The 17,341-nt window shown below is 39.0% G+C and overlaps 1 protein-coding gene across 12 annotated transcripts in view; it reads left to right on the forward strand.

Annotated features, from left to right (window-relative positions):
- PAM (peptidylglycine alpha-amidating monooxygenase) overlaps nt 1–17,341 on the forward strand; it is a 325,194-nt gene that overhangs the window by 265,378 nt on the left and 42,475 nt on the right. For 6 of the 12 annotated variants that reach the window (XM_061424504.1, XM_061424505.1, XM_061424506.1 and 3 more), the window contains exons 16-17: nt 6,046–6,366; nt 14,331–14,460. In XM_061424504.1, the coding sequence (XP_061280488.1) occupies nt 6,046–6,366; nt 14,331–14,460 (451 nt within the window). The remainder of the gene's footprint in view (nt 1–6,045; nt 6,367–14,330; nt 14,461–17,341) is intronic. The other 6 variants (XM_061424511.1, XM_061424512.1, XM_061424514.1 and 3 more) reach the window with 1 other exon arrangement.

Here is a 17,341-nt window from a genome sequence, read left to right on the forward strand (position 1 = left end):
GCGGTGCGCCTGAATACCGTGCCACTGCTTTCCTCATCTGAAATGACTACTTCGTGGAGGCCAAATGCATTCTGTAGTATGAAGGACCCCGTAAAGTGACCTGCTCATGCAAAGCTCTCAAAAAATATTAGCTGTTATTACTATTACTGTCTTTTGCAGTTTATAAAGTACTTCCTCATATGTTATCTCTGTCAGGAGTAAGTAGGGTAATTATACATCCCAGTTTTTCTAGGACCAGTTTATGGCTAGAATAAATATTAATAGCACCCCTTTCTTTCTCAAATGTGTCCCAGTTGGAAATTAAATTATACGGTCCCCTTAGCAGCAAGACCCAGAGTAGAGTTAGGAAATACTGTCCCGGAACACACTGGTTGACAGAGCTGAGGAAAAGGAGTCATGCCCGGGTAGTATTGAGGGGAGGCAGGCTACCTTCAATCATAAGTCATTTGCACAAAGATAGAGCATTTTTAATACCAAGTCCAAACAGATTTTTCTGTCGAAGGCAGGGTTGAGGATTTGCCCAGAAGAATAAGGGGTAGAGTCTTTCAACATGACAGTTACAGGGTGATAAGCATCTCAGATGAGTAATTGTGGTAGGGAGGGAAAAGGTGATGTTGACATACAGCATCAATGAATCACATGACTTCATGATTCACTGGTGAGAGAACAATGAATTTAGTTTTCCAGATTGATTGTCCTAAAACATGGTTTAATACTGAGACACTATTTTTTTTAAAGTATGGGGAGAAGAGGAAGAGTTCTGGTTTGGTCCTATTGAGTTCAAAGTCACATTGAAGTGGGTATTCAAGCGAAGTGGAAATTTCCAGATGACAGTTTTATATACCACTAGGATCTCGGTACTAGTCAGAGTCATTTGTGAAATGTAGCAGCTTAAGCTTTGTGAGTGTCCGAGACTACTTAACAGAAAGAGGTCTTCAGTTCAGTTCAGTCACTCAGTTGTGTCCAAGTCTTTGCAACCCCATGGACTGCAGCACGCCAGGCCTCCCTGTCCATCACCAGCTCCCGGAGTTTACCCAAATTCCTGTCCATCGAGTCGGTGATGCCATCCAACCATCTCATCCTCTGTCATCCCCTTCTCCTCCTGCCTTCAATCTTTCCCAGCATCAGGGTCTTTTCAAATGAGTCAGCTCTTCACATCAAGTGGCCAAAGTATTGGAGTTTCAGCTTCAGCATCAGTCCTTCCAGTGAACATTCAGAATTGATTTCCTTTATGATTCACTGGTTGGATCGCCTTGCAGTCCAAGGGACTCTCAAGAGTCTTCTCAAACACCACACTACAAAAGCATCTATTTTTCAGCACTCAGCTTTGTTTATAGCTCAACTCTCACATCCATACATGACTACAGAAAAACCATAGTTTTGACCATACAGACCTTTGTTGGCAAAGTAATGTCTCTGCTTTTTACTATGCTGTCTAGTTTAGTCATAGCTATTCTTCCAAGGAGCAAGCATCTTTTAATTTCATGGCTGCAGTCACCATCTGCAGTGATTTTGGAGCCCAAGAAAATAAAATCTGTCACTGTTTCCATTGTATTGTTTCCCAATCTATTTGCCACGAAGTGATGGGACCAGATGCCATGATCTTAGTTTTTCAAATGCTGCGTTTTAAGCCAGCTTTTTCACTTTTCTCTTTCACTTTCATCAAGAGGTCTTTAGTTCTTCTTCACTTTCTGCCATCAGGGTGGTGTCATCTGCATATCTGAGGTTATTGATATTTCTCCCAGCAACCTTGTATCCAGTTTGTGCTTCATCCAGCCCAGCATTTTGCATGATGTACTCTGCATATAAGTTAAATAAGCAAGGTGACAATATATAGCCTTGATGCACTCCTTTCCTGATTTGGAACCAGTCTGTTGTTCCATGTCCAGTTCTGTTGCTTCTTGACCTGCATAGAGATTTCCCAGGAGGCAGGTTAGGTGGTCTGGTATTCCCTTCTCTTGAAGAATTTTCCACAATTTGTTGTGATCCACACAGTCAAAGGCTTTGGTGTAGTCAATAAAGCCCAGGGTCGAAAACACTAGCGTTTCCATATATTGAACAAAATAAGAGGAAGCAAAGATGACAGGTGAAGACCTGGAAAGAACATATTAGAAGCAGAGTTTCTGAAGGGACTTTAAAAGTGCCATGTGCCACCAGTAGTCAGGATGAAGAGTCTATTGGCTTTGGCAACTAGGAGCTCTTAGGTGACTCTTGCCGTACAGGAGTTAAGTAGGGAGTGGAAGCAGATACCTTCAGTTTAGGAAGAAAGAGGATGTGAGGAAGGATGAAGCAGCACATCATCCCACACTGTCCAATATGGTAGACACTAACCACGTGTGGTTATTGAAATTTGAATATAAATGAATTAAAAGTAAGCTAACAAAAATTAAGGCTTCCCTGGTAGCTCAGTTGGTAAAGAATCCGCCTGCAATGCAGGAGACCCCAGTTCGATTCCTGGGTTGGAAAATCCCCTGGAGAAGGGAAAGGCTACCCACTGCAGTATTCTTGGGCTTCCTTAATGACTCATCTGGTAAAGAATCTGCCTGCAATGCCGGAGACCTGGGTTCAATCCCTGGGTTGGGAAGATCCTCTGGAGAAGGGAAAGGCTACCCACTCCTGTATTCTGGCCTGGAGAATTCCATGGGCTCTATAGTCCATGGGGTCTCACTCCTGTATTCTGGTCTGGAGAGTTCCATGGGCTCTATAGTCCATGGGGTCGCACTCCTGTGTTCTGGCCTGGAGAATTCCATGGGCTCTATAGTCCATGGGGTCGCACTCCTGTATTCTGCCCTGGAGAGTTCCATGGGCTCTATAGTCCATGGGGTCGCACTCCTGTATTCTGGCCTAGAGAATTCCATGGACTCTATAGTCCATGGGGTCACAAAGAGTTGGACACGACTCAGCAACGCTCACTTCAGTCGTATTAGCTGCGCTACAAGCCCTCCATCGCCCCTTGCATCCAGGAGCCATCCTATTGAGAACACAGGTAAAGACTGTTTCCATTATCACAGAAAGGTGTTGCAGATGGTGCTGGAACTTGTTCCAGAAAGAGGGAAAATGGAAAAACTTGAAAGACATAGTGTGTCAAAAGAGGTCTCTTCTCATCTCCATGACCACTCAAGATAAACACACACGGAGTGTGTGTGTCTGTAGCCTGAGTCAGATCTTTGGCAGAGAAGTCATGTCAGAGAAGGAAAGAAAGAGCAGATAGGAAAGGCTCTCAAAGGCTCAGAGAGGGCTGGTACCCAGAACACTGGAGTGGAGATGGTTCTTTCTCCAGAAATAGACTGAGAAGCAAAAGAAAGAACAGATACAACCTTTTTTGGTAAAATCAGGAAGCAAATCATAAATGTAGCCTTGATGACTTGTTGAGAAAATAGAGGGCGTAAACGTAAAAGGGGACTTTTTTCCATATGACAGTCCCAGTACTTCAATAAGAAATGGAATTAATTTTTAAAAATTTTAGGTAAGCCGTAGATTGAAGCAGATGCATGTTGCAACTTGAGTTTATATGTTTGTCATTAATAATTATAATAAGTACAGTTTAGTGATGTCTACTTTATGATATCCACTGGACTGGGCATTTTACATTAACTATCTTCGTTAAATCCACAAAACAATTTTAAAGGTAGCTGTTGTTTTCTGTTTGTAAAGGTTAAGTAACTGGCTTAAAGGCACAGAGTAGCTATTAAGTGTCAGGGGTTGGATTCGAACACTAGTGGGAAACGCAGACCAGACCCTGAGTAACAGCAATACAGAACAGGAGCAGAGGGCTGTGGCTGCACGTCGCAGCCGCCCCTCGTCTAGCTGTCCAGGCAGGCTTCTTGGGTACAAGTGATGCCTAAGGAGCATCTGAAGGTTGAGGCCCTGGGGAGAGAAAATGTCTGGGAAGGAGAAACAGCATCTTCTTAGAGTTGACATTCAAGGAAGTAAAGTCCAATATGGCTATAATATAAACTGAAAAAAAAAAAAAAGAGAATATTGAGAGATGACGCTGGGGTAGAGACCATCCAGCGTCCTCCATTTATAGTCTATTCCATCCGCTGTACTCAAGGTTAGATAGACTTCATGAGTCAAGATCTTAATATGACTAAGAAAAATGGTTAGCATTTCCAGATTTCATATATTTCAGACACCAGAAGAGAAAAAGGCTGGGGAAAGGCTGGGCAGGAGCGGGACGGGGGAAACACCTTCCTGGTTTATGTGTAAGACTGTAAGAGATAGCCATCTAGCGGTCTCCTGCATGTAATCTCGAGAAGTGAGTTGCTACTCTGAAGCAGTGTTGTCACAAGGCCAGTGCATTTGTGTGCAGCCAAGCCTATATTACATTGCTAACTTTTTATTTTCCTAACCCAGTGATCATTGTAAATGACCATTCCAAAGGAACCAAGTGCTCTGCATTTGGTACTTTATCAAAGCTTTTAGATTTTTGCTGACAACCCTGAATAACCATGCTTAGTTCTAAGCCTGTGTTCCTTCGTCAGCGTTAGCCTAATGTCATGGATTCAGGTTTTAAAATCGCGTTCTTTATCTGTCCCTGAAATCATCTTGTTTTTAGTCACTATATAAAATGTTTCATTGCACAATAGCATATTGAGCTACTTATGTTTAGTGTGTGGGGCAGGAGAATTTCTCAGTAATAGATTTACTTCTCTTCTGTGAGGCAGGATGCCACTGTGGCCTACCACACTCAGGTGCATTGTGATTTGCTTTGTTCATTTTACTGATATTTGTCCTAATACGTGGTAATTATTTTCTGATTGAAGATCTCACCTGGGAGAAGCTGCTTTCATGAGCAAGAATTGAAAGCCTACTTTGAATCATTAAACCAAGATTATTTGCAAATATGCACTGATATATTTTAATAATATATTCTTTAGTGGAATGTATCCCAGTTAAACCAGTTATTATTTTTGTTTTCTGATAATCATAAAAAGAGATTTTATAAATGTTGTCTGATGATGCTATAAATGTAATTAAAGCTTAAGCAAAAGGACTCCACAATCATAAGTTTCATTAACAGTACTTAATATAGGGTGAGGAAAAGGAAGAACTGTGGGTTACCTTGGGGTTTGGGTTAGAAAAGCTTTATGATTTCATTGAAAATAGAAATGTTTCCTATTCACACAGTTGACTGAATGGATTGAATGGACTTGAAGCCATAATTGTAAATGATGAAGATTAAAATGCTTCATGAACCTTGCATAGTTGTATTTTGAATCTGTCATAATATTTTATAAATAATTGTTTTCATGAAGCTATATTATCGTATCCACATTTACTTCTTAGTACAGGAAGACATGAAATAATATTGCAGTGATGAATCATTCCAATGATACTAGTTTGTTCAAAATCTTCTCTTTTGCTAGAAACTGATTTCAAAATACTCTTTTGTCACAAAATTATTTTTCAGGAACTTGTTCATTTCTTGTTTAAAATGGACGACTAGAGCTACTTAGAGCAGCAGCAGCACAGCTAACAAAATGATAATAAAACTTTGGTTTTCCAGTTGCCACGTGGATGTTATATTTTTTGTGTTTCATAGCACCTGCTCAAAAATATACATTATATTTTTGTATATTATACTTTAATAGGCTTTTAAAGACAACTTCAAAGGGTTTGCCTGTGCATACAGCTGTTTTCTGATGTAACTGTTGATAATATTTTATTTTGAAAGACTGATGAATTCTGACTTTTAAATCAATCCAACAGCCTTGTGAAAACCATTATTGAAATATCCCATGCAGTCACATATGCATGATTTTATTTCTACTATTTGCTAATAGAGGTTATTTAGTGTTATTAGCTGCTGAGATAACAGAAGGAAATGGGTGGTTTATGAAATGAAATGTGAAGCATTATTATTTTTTCATTGTTCTGGAAAATCATTTTTTTTTTTTTCTCCCCATGCTCCAACATCTGAGAGCAACCTTCTCTCTCACTTGTTATCAGGAATCAAGAGATGATATTTTTAAGGCACAACATTTTGTAAATTTTGAAGTCTTATCAACTCCCCACCCCTTCTCTCTTCTCTTTTTTCCGCAGGTGATTTCTATTCACTACTTTCCAAGCTGCTAGGAGAAAGGGAAGATGTTGTTCATGTGCATAAATATAATCCTACAGAAAAGGCAGAATCAGAGTCTGACCTGGTAGCTGAGATTGCAAACGTAGTCCAAAAGAAGGATCTTGGTCGGTCCGATACCAGAGAGAGTGCAGAACAGGAGAGGGGCAATGCTATTCTTGTCAGAGACAGAATTCACAAATTCCACAGACTAGTGTCTACCTTGAGGCCTGCAGAGAGCAGAGTTCTGTCGTTACAGCAGCCCCTACCTGGTGAAGGCACCTGGGAACCAGAACACACAGGAGGTGCGTTTAGGTGCTTCTTTTAAAGAATAAAATGTGAGACACTGCGCTCCACATTAGCAAAATCTGAAGGGAATAAAAATTAGTGGGTGAGAAAACTCACCAATGAAAAGGACTTACCATTAGGAAAACATGATTCTATTTGGATTATCAGATATCACTTTTGTTTGAGTTTTTGTTCTGGTCCAATCCTACATTCATTCCATTTCTGTTCAGTTGATGAGCCAGAACTACCAGGACCCAAACTCTCTGGATCATATGGGGAAGGGCGGCATATGGAATTCAGGAGAACCAATCCTTAACCACATCAACATTGGGACTAAACCAAAAATTCAAACCTAATATATAAAGTTCCACTGTGTGAAATGGTTATACACCACTTCCTTTAAGGTAATTTAATTCCTCTCAGAGGAATCTTACACTTCCAACATTCTCATCCAATTGACTTGTAAAATGTAACCCTTATTATGACTTTGATTTCTTAAGTTCCATTATCAATTATCATCTTAATTGAAAAGCTGAATGGTTATATCTGAAGGGACCTCCAGCAAGTCAGTAACTATCAGATTCATCTTCTAACCAGGATTGGCTTCTGTAATTAGAGGACAATACCTTATTCCCTTCAGGTTTCTGTACCAGCGAGCTATGGATGCCTCGTCTTTGTCTTTAATTGTGTTGTGGCTTCTGTGATATTGATCGTGTTTCATGTTACTTGCTAATGTGGAAGGCCAGATCATACAGCATGTGGAGATAATCTCCAGAAAAGTAGCGGGTGTGCATGCATGGCAGCGGTCCATGCGTGGGCTGGAATGGCACAGGCTGCCAGCATGATGTTTTCAAATACAGCTTTGCAGGAAGCCATAAATTATTCAACACCCAACTGATTTTTATTTATAATTGAAAAACAAATTAGCATGCAGTGCCATTTTCTCACACACAGGTTTCAAGCATTGTCCATTAGGACTGGCCTAATAGTCTCTATGAGGTGTTAACTGGAACCCAGATTTTTAACCTCTTCATATTTAAATAGGGTCAGCCCTGCTCTAACTCCTTCTAAATTTACCTAATAAAACTGTTTCCAAAGAGGTGGCCCCTGAACCTCCCCTCGCATCAGAATCACCTAGGATGGTTATGAAAAATCTAGACTTCTGAATCCTACTGAAGAACAACTGAGTTGATATCTCTGAGCACAGTGTCTAGGAATCTGCAGTTTATGATGCCCTTATCTATTTCATAGACAGACTGGATTGTCTGTCTGAACCTCTGTATATAAAAGGGCTTCTTTGGTGAGAATACAATTCTGTTCAAGTTTGAAATGTTAGAGTTCCAGCATGCTTTATTCCATGACTTATCTTTTCTGAATTTTTTTTTATTGAGGCGACATTGGTTTATAACATTATATGTTTCATGTGTACAGCCTTATATTTCTATCTCTGTGTATATCTATCTCTGTGTATTTCTATCTCTGTATACCCTACAGTGTGCCCGCCACCAAAAATTTAGTTTCTAGTTGTCTGTGACTTGCCTTTGTTACTCTTCAGTTTGAAATAATACCATGATCATTTATAGACATCCTAAGTGTCAGTGTGAAAGTCATAATTTGACTTAAGGAATTATATTCCTAAGACCTACTAAGTTTTTCTAAGAAGGAAATACTTAAAACACTCAAAATACAGTTACTGGCCAAGTCTCCACATTCCTTTCGAGGTGGTAAAAATGGGAGTGCCCAGAATAAAAATGTTTCTTCAAGACCCGGTTCAGGAAGTTTCCTTTCATTCTAAGTATGTGGGTGAATGTCATTGAAATAAAGCAACGAGTTAGAGAAACATACAATACAAACTCTAGTTACAGGAAGAAAATGTGCATGTATTTCCTTTCTGAAATGACTTATTTTAGTGTTATTTCACTACTCTGATTCCAAATTTTTATAAAATTAAATGCAAAATAGCAAAGCCCACATTTAGATAAGCTATTTCTAAAAATCCTTTCAATTTTCTTTCACTTTTTACTATAGCACAATGTAATATCTGACTTTAATTGAAGAAAACACTTAGTAAATGGTATACTATGTTAATAATTATGATTATAGTTGCTATCATTAGTGTCATGTTGGAGTAAGATTTCAAAAATTTAAACACCAAAGTAGTAGAACTGAATATTAATTATTTTAGCCTAAGCAGCATCCATGAGAGAATTTTCTTACAATATGTAGGAAAGCTGCAAAAGTCGACACTCTAAGTTGATTAACAAAATATAACTTAGCAGTGTTCGATCATAATGAGAATTTGTGGCTCTTCAAATAACTGGTCATGTACATTGATCTGCCTTGATGTTTCTCTATAATGTGTGATGTACAGTGTGGCAGTGTGCAACCTAGTAAGTTGGGAAGCAGATACACTCCTGTTTACTCTTAGTACACTTTGGTTTCTACCATTAGTTTGATGTCTGTATTAAGACAGTATTCATAGAGGAGAAAGAAAATCACAGTCTCTTTTCTGGTTGCCTTCTGGAAACTAGACTCTTTGAAAAATAAATTTTAAACTATCAATAGCTATTCTCTTCCCTGTTGAATTTAACTGGACTACTATTTGCTAGCATATGGAAGCCTGATTTGACATATGCTGTACACCTTTGGACATCAGCAAATACATCTGCATTTGTGTGATACCTCCCACAAGATGAGAGAATGTGCAGTCTTTAAATATTGTTATGGTGCATTTAAATTTTACTTAATTTCTACGGACAATTTTTTCTTGACTCAGAAGCCATACTTTTAACATATTTCTGTCATGCTGGCTCTAGGTTCAAGTTTTATAGAATTCCCAGAGTGAAATAAAGCATTCACTAGGCTGAATTTTCTGGAGAAGGCAATGGTACCCCACTCCAGTACTTTTGCCTAAAAAATCACATGGACGGAGGAGCCTGGTAGGCTGCAGTCCATGGGGTCGCTAGAGTCGGACACAACTGAGCGACTTCACTTTCACTTTTCACTTTCATGCATTGGAGAAGGAAATGGCAACCCACTCCAGTGTTCTTGCCTGGAGAATCCCAGGGACGGGAAGCCTGGTGGGCTGCCATCTATGGGTCGCACAGAGTCACACAGGACTGAAGCGACTTAGCAGCAGCAGGCTGAATTTTCATCTCTGGAGAAAAGGAGAATAATGAAAACAAAAATCTATGATAAAATCATTTATAGAGGAAGAAACCCATTTATAGAAGCATAGAAAGGATACATGCCATGTATCCAAAATGCCACAGTTCAGTCAACCAGCATTCAAACCCAGGCAGATTTGCTCAGTCTCGGTTTTTAATTACTTTATTACTCTGTCTCACAATAAAATAATAGATAGGCTGTTTTTTTTTCCAACCTTCCCATCCTCTTATCTACAGTTGTAATAACTCTAGGTGTAGAATGCCTTTGGTCATACTTTCTCAATCAATATCAAAACAATTTGACTAAGGTGAAGATTCACTTGCAGTTAAATTTTTAAAATAAAAGGAAGTCCGCTAATACTTCTGAGCCCCTGGTTATGTCTTAACTCTCTTACTCACTTCACTCCCACTAAATAAGACAGTATAATTAATTCTTGTTTTCTTTCTCACTTAAGTATAAATATTTCTTTTAGTCTTAGTTAATTATAGTTATTGTTGGCACTTCTGATGAATAAAAATCCCTGACCAAAATAAGGCATCTTTTCATCACTAAATGCAAATCTACTTGTGTAGAAAAAGCAACAATTTTATTTCGTTCTTGTTGAAATCTACTGATTTCTGTAGGATCTTCTCCTTAAGATTAAATATAAAGAGCCTTGTTACAGTAAAGTTAAGTCATAGCCTAGGTTTGACATTATATTTTTTTCTCAAATTTTTTTGTCTAATTCTGTTAGTCCTATGTACACAGATAAAGGAATGCCCTTTTAAATGCTTGTTAATAATTTCATATGAAAGCAGCATTGATTGCTAACATTAATCTTTCTGGGTAAGATATAATTCATTAATCTGCTTAGTGATTTATTGATACAGTTTTAGTTTTAATGTTAAATTTTTTTCTGAAAGTAACTTTTTTAAAATATATGGTAGAATATGAGGCTGTCCATTTACCTTTATTTATAATGAATGCAAAGATTTTTCTGAAATAACCCTGTCATTTGATATCTGAATTTAGCGCAGCTGACACTTGGAGTTGGGAATGGCTTGCCCAAGGTCATATGTAAGAAATCTGTATTTAATTTTCAAATTAAGACTGTCAGTTTACAACATTAGTCATATATGCTAATGAATTACTTCTTAAGTAAAGTCTAAGAGGAATCTGAACTGGAATCTCTAACTTTTCCATGATTAAAAATGTCAAGTTTAACTTAGAACCCAAATACATTTTATCAGACAGTTTTTAATAAGGATTTGAAATATTTTTGAGGGTTAGAAAATAATCATCCTTGCTATTGATGGCCAGAGTCTTTTATAAATACAGAAAATAATCTGGGGTTCTGTCCGAGCATCCTATAATTCTCTTATAAAGATGGGCAGGGCTTGTGAAAGCATTAATATTTATTCCATATGCATACACCGCTAGTCCTCCATGACTGCTTTGATTCTTGATCACTTCATCTTAAAGAGAACAGCCTTTAACTGGGTAATAATGAAAAAAGATGATGACACTGGAAGCAGAAACATCAATTCACAGAGCTAGTGTTCACAGAAGAAAATGTGAACTCAGTTTTCCTTTAACTGTTTGGGAAGTTGTAATTAACACAGAGACCTAGGTTTTCAGGTCCTGAAAGTTTTGAGGTCTTAGCTAGGTAATCTTAACATATGTGCAGTGATGTTTTTAATGAAATTTAAAGTAACTTAATATAATTTCTCTGAATGTTCTTGCCATGCACAAAACAGTTCTTCTTTGCACTGACTCAGTACTGAAAGAGCCACGTTTCTCACATTGTTAATCCTCATATATTTCCTCATGTATCACCTTTACTGTTTTGAAAATTTACCAAAAGTGTATAAATGTGCCCTAGATAGTTATCCTGCTTTTTCATCTTGAAAGTTTCCAACTGAAGGGAATTCTTGTAAGTGACAGAATAGGTTGTTAACAACCTATCAGTCAGTGCTTTTTGCAGATTTTGAGAGTTTACCAATCTAAGGTCAGTGACAATATGGGATTATTCACAGCTAGATTGAAGTTCTTTACACAGTATTTCATGTATTTTATGAAATCCTCATTTGAACCCAGAATAGTATATTTATTTAGGACAGCACATATTTTCTATCAGAAGGAGCATCTCTAAATCTTCATGAGCGCCTCGCTTCCAGTCCTTGTTGTAGACCACTGGATAAAAAAGGTCCAGGAAACATGAGATTTGTTGATTGCCATCAATGAAAATAATTAGCCAATTAACATTTTTTTATTGAGTCTCTTCACGGTGTCTTCAGCACAATGCTAGGCGTGAAAAGACGTGGTGCTGGTGAGCTATAAGATGCTAAGGGTGTTTAAATGCTAGTGGACAACATAAGCAAGTAGAAAGTGGAGCATAGAGTTCAGTTTAGCGCATTTATTAGGCCAGTACCATGGGCCAGGCCCTGAGCAAGACTTAGTGACAAAACAGGGAATAAGACAGGATCTCTGCCCTCACAGAATTTCACCTAGTTGAAGTGGTGTTGGGCTCTGAGAAGCCGATGAAAGCAATTAAATATCTCAGTTGTTATGAGGTTCAAGGTTCAAGATCCAGAATCTTCAGGAGCTGCTGACTGCATGCAGAATGGCCACCAAAAAGGACCAGCTGTAACCGAGATGAGAATGAATGAAGTGCAGCTTGAGATTCATGCCACTGTAAAATGATTTAAAATAGTTTCTTTGGGGAATCCATCTATACATCTCTAATTATCATCCGTAGACCCTGTTTCCTGAGTTCACTTTCAAAAACACACTTTTATCCATGCCACCCCGTGCTTGAAAGCCATCGGTGGCCCTGCAGTTTGCTTCCTTTTCTCCTTATCACAAACGTGTAGATGATTAGTGCTGTTCATCCAAGCAGCCCCACTCATTTCCACTGCTGTGCCAATTTAGGCATGCCAGCTGTAAGTCTGCCCCCTTCTCCCCAGCTCAGGAAGACAGCAAAATACACAGGATTAAAAATGATATTCTCACGTGCTCTAGTATGTTTCAAAGGTAAATTATTCCCAAGCTCTGGGCTTTACTCCTATTAATAAAGTACTTGCAGCATACCTCAGAATTAATCATAGTATAGATCAAGACACCACAGCGTAGAGCTACTCTCATTCATTGTTAAATCCATACTCTTCCTTGTGCTTAACAATATATCTTCCAGTCTACACTAGGTCTTGGGGTCTGTTTAATCCTGCTTCTCACTTCCATACCCCCACCTGACGTACACAGATGTCTTTAAAGATATACAGATTACTTAAAGATCTTGAAACATTCTGCAGTTATAAACATCCTCCCTCTCCATCTTTCTGACTACCCGCTTCTGTATTTGATAAACCTTTAAGAGAGAATCCCTACCCTCTCCCAGCCAAGCCTCAGAAAAGATGATGGGCCCTTTCCCGTGTTCCGGCACCACACTGTGTCATAAGTATTTGCTTTCTGTTGGTTTTTTTTCCCTCATTTTATCCTATGAGTCCCTCCAGGCTCCAAGCCATGCTGTACTTGTGTTCCCAGAATCTCGCATAATACCTTACGTAGACAGTCCACTTAGGGGTTATTTGTTGAAGATGTATCAGCAAAGGTTATAGGCAAAACTGTTCTAGTCATCGTATTGATTGTGATATATTTGTTAATTTTTATTTAAAAAAAATTAAACCTACAAAGGTAAGAACATCTGGAGTGGAAAGGTACCGTTTCCTTTTTCTGTAGTTAAGAGAATGACTTTAAAGTGTTTATTCTCACACTGACATCCTCTCAAGTTTTCAGAAGCTGATTATATGAGTCCTGGGTGTCCCTTTCTTCCTCCAATCTTGAATGTTTATCTTTGAGAATCACTGCATGTTGCCACATCCTCCAGTGTACGGGCAGGAGAGGGACTCCAATTGCTTTTTTACTTCTCAGTGTCTCTCCTGAAGCATTTCAGAGAGAAGGAAATGTTGCCATTGATACAGAGGATTTCACAGTATCTTCTTAACTTTCTATCCTGTTAGTAGAGCTCCTCTGTACCTCATACCTCTTTACTCATGAGCATTTTTATAAAAGTGATTAGCACAATTGAACTTAGGTATTCTCTTAAGTATAAATGCATTCTAAACAGAAGTGAGAGTAATTGATACATCATTCAGTCATAGAATGTCTGTTATTTTTTCCTTTCTCATATTAGGAAACAGTGAAATATAAACCGTGAAAAAGTATCTCTCCATTCCCATTGTTATAGGAACACTGAGGCTGGGCGAAATGAAACTGGAATCTTACATAGTTCCTGTACAGGGGATTATCAATGATGGTTTCTTATAGGGTCTAATATATATTGAACACCCACAGTTTACACAGAAGTTAGGTGAGAGAGAGAGAGAGACAGCTGCGCACACACACAGACACACACACACAGAGGCTTATTGCCCAAGAATGCTATTCATTTAAAGGCTTTGCGTTAAAATGATATTATCCATATTACCATATTTTCCAAAGATACTAGTTAACGGTATGAATCTTGAAGAAGGTAGTCTCCAATTTGCTCCTTAATGACTGAAGGATAAACTGGTTTTATAAGGCATCTTATCAACAGGAAAAGAGCATTTAGTCCCCAAACAGGTTCACAGTCACTTACTTATTCATGGCCCAGGAGGCTACACTTTGGCATGTGCATGCGGTATATGTTACGTAGAGCACGCTTGTTTTTGTTTGTTTGTTTGTTTTTTGCATCTAGTGACGTTACTGCATGAACTTCTTACAATCATTGTGAATCTTCGTGGAGTTATACTGACTTTCTTTTTTACACTAAATGTATGGGTTTCTCTTTTAGATTTCCATGTAGAAGAGGCACTGGATTGGCCTGGAGTATACTTGTTACCAGGCCAGGTTTCTGGGGTGGCTCTGGACCCTCAGAATAATCTCGTGATTTTCCACCGAGGTGATCACGTCTGGGATGGAAAGTAAGTAATCATTTTTCCTTCAAGAAGTAAATGAAATTAAAAACAGCATGCGTCGCTTCCCATTAAACTAAGAATAATGGTGAGAGTACTATGAAGGTTCTTTTTGAACATAATGTTTGTGAACACAACGTGTTCTTTTAATATATGATTGTGATACACAGGAAAGAGGCGGTCTTGTGCATTTGGAAACAATTAAGATGGTTTCACAAGCTAGTTTATGGAAGGAGGGCAAGAAGTCCGTGATTCTGCCTACTTCCCTGGTGGCTCAGATGGTAAAGCGTCTGTCTGCAATGCAGGAGACCTGGGTTCAGTCTCTGGGCTGGGAAGATCCCCTGGAGAAGGAAATGGCAAACCACTCCAGTACTCTTGCCTGGAAAATCCCATGGACAGTGGGGCCTGGTAGGCTACAGACCATGGGGTCGCAAAGAGTCAAAGACAACTGAGCGACTTCACTTTCACTTTCTGCCTACTTAGCATTTTGCTCTCGTCTCCTTGAAGCCACCTCCACACTCCTAAGGAGAGAAATATTAAAGAAATTAGGACAGTACATGGCTGAGGCATTTCAAGACTTCAGAAGAAGTGCATCATGGTAAATGATCAACTCAGAAAAGTTACTGGTTGACTGCAGTAAAGCACTTCCTTATCTCCCTGTGCTGGGTATTGAACCGTCTTGAGGCCACTGGACTCTCGCTTTCCCTGAGGCCACTCTGTGGCAGTGATAACAGTGCCTCCTGGGCAATTCTGTGGTTGGAGCCGCGTGGCCACCATATGTATAGAAATAGTACCTTGCCCTCACATGTTCCTGTAGATCATTTCTTTTACACAAATGCTCTCTTTTCAAGAGCACTGGAGACTTAATAAGAATAACACCCAAACTCACGCTCCTGCTTTTCCCTTGGGGTTTCTCTTTCCAACCTTTTATTCTGTCTTCCAGTATCTTATAGGGATTTTTGGTTTAAAAAATGTCTAACATTTATTGAGTTGTTTGCTGTGCCTCTGTGACTGTTCTAAATGTTTGCGTGAATTACCTCCCAGCAGTTAGGCACGGTTAGTACCATCACGATTCACATTTTACAGGTGAAGAAATCCAGAGGAGATGAGTGTTTTGCCCCACGTCTCACAGGTAGCCCAGCACAGGCGGGCTTCAGTCGCTGTCCGTCTGACTCAGCGTTGGCGCACTTACCCACTTTGTCCTACTCGCTTCCTTTTAGAGGATTGTGAACACATTTACGGGATTGTATTTTTCAACTCTGGCTCCAAAGTTTATCAGTGTATCTTAATTCTCCTAAGTATTGAATATCCATTTATTCATCTGTTTTATCACAAATTTTCATATAAAGGTGGATTTTTAACTATCTTGTGAGTTAAGTGTAATGAATCTTCTTATTTCAAGTGTACAGCTAAAGGGTTTCATTTGGAAAACTGAGGATCCACACACACAGTTCAACTGTTTTTTCCCTCCGTTTTCAGAGATGCTGATGAAACTTAGGCTAAACCTGTGCTGTACATACACATGGACGCAGTTTTCTTGGTGCAGCTGAAGATGAATTCAGTCAGCATTTCAGGGTAGATCGATAGCTTTGATACTGTTTAATTATCCTTTGCAGTTGTCACACTTGAGAATGAAATCTAAGAAAGAGATCACTTCAGAGTTCAAAGCCATCAAGCTCAATATCTCTATTTCTACATCTCTGTTACATCATCTTAGTCATTATTGAACATCTAATGATATTTTAACAAGTGCTTTCAAAAGCAAACTATTACTATTCACTGTAGCATATTCTTCATTTTAATGAATATTACTATATTTTCTGCATGGATTTCTAGCCACATTTTATCAGACGAGAAAATTAGAGCATCATTTTCTTCCACTGATACTGTTTCAGCTGGCTAAAGCTAAATTGGACGAAGTCCAATTTTCCATTTTAATGTGATATTCATTCCAAGTAAACAGCAGAGGCTGGAATAGTTTAACAGGGGGAAAAAAGGGATCAGTACAGGCCAGCCTGGGGTAAATGACCCAAGACTGAAACAAGAGCCACATAAGAACATTTTCTGGGACATACATGGCAGTCCCAGCAGAAGACCTGATTTTTCTGGCTTCGTGCTTTCATCTAGATAACCTGCCAGTATCCTGGTAAATAGATTCCAGTTCCATCGCCAAAGCCCTGGTGCGTTTACCCTGATGAATGGCTCTGACAAAGCGGTCTTGTTAAAAATTAAAACTTCAGAACAGGGGCGCTAATTTATACCATTAAGTCTGTTTCTTCTTTCTCCTTTGTCTTTATCGTTCAGGTGTAAGAATATTTGTCATCCCTCTCCTTTTGCCTCTCTTGTATTTCCTGTTGGCCTCTAGCAGCCTTTGCCACCCATGAAAATTCTCTTCGGGCACTCCAATCTCTGCTTTAAACACTGGCTGCTTTGTTACTCACAAAGAGATTTAGAAGTGGATTACTCTGCTAGTTGTTTTGTAGGTAAATAGATTTGGATGTGCTGATCCTGCTCGTTGAACAGTTGTGCGTGACCATCCTTCCTGTATGTGCAAGTGAATTATATAAAATGGGTGAAGTAATTTTCTTCTAACTCATTGAATATCCAAAGATCGTACAAAGAAAAAGACAGCACTTCCCTGAGGAATTTCTTACGTGCTGGTGAGAGACAATGGAAATTGAAGCATGGGGAGGAAATTGCGTTCTTATTGCTACCACGGTTTGTTTAGAAAGATGAGAAATTCTGTATTAATTTTCCTCAGAATCCCATCCTGAGTCTTCTCATGTGCACAAAACTGTAAGTTCCATAAGGTCAGTCAGTCAGTCCAGTCGCTCAATCACGTCCCACTCTTTGTGACCCCATGGACTGCAGCACGCCAGGCCTCCCTGTC

This window comes from Bos javanicus, chromosome 7 (assembly GCF_032452875.1).
Source record: "Bos javanicus breed banteng chromosome 7, ARS-OSU_banteng_1.0, whole genome shotgun sequence".
Taxonomy (NCBI): domain Eukaryota; kingdom Metazoa; phylum Chordata; class Mammalia; order Artiodactyla; family Bovidae; genus Bos; species Bos javanicus.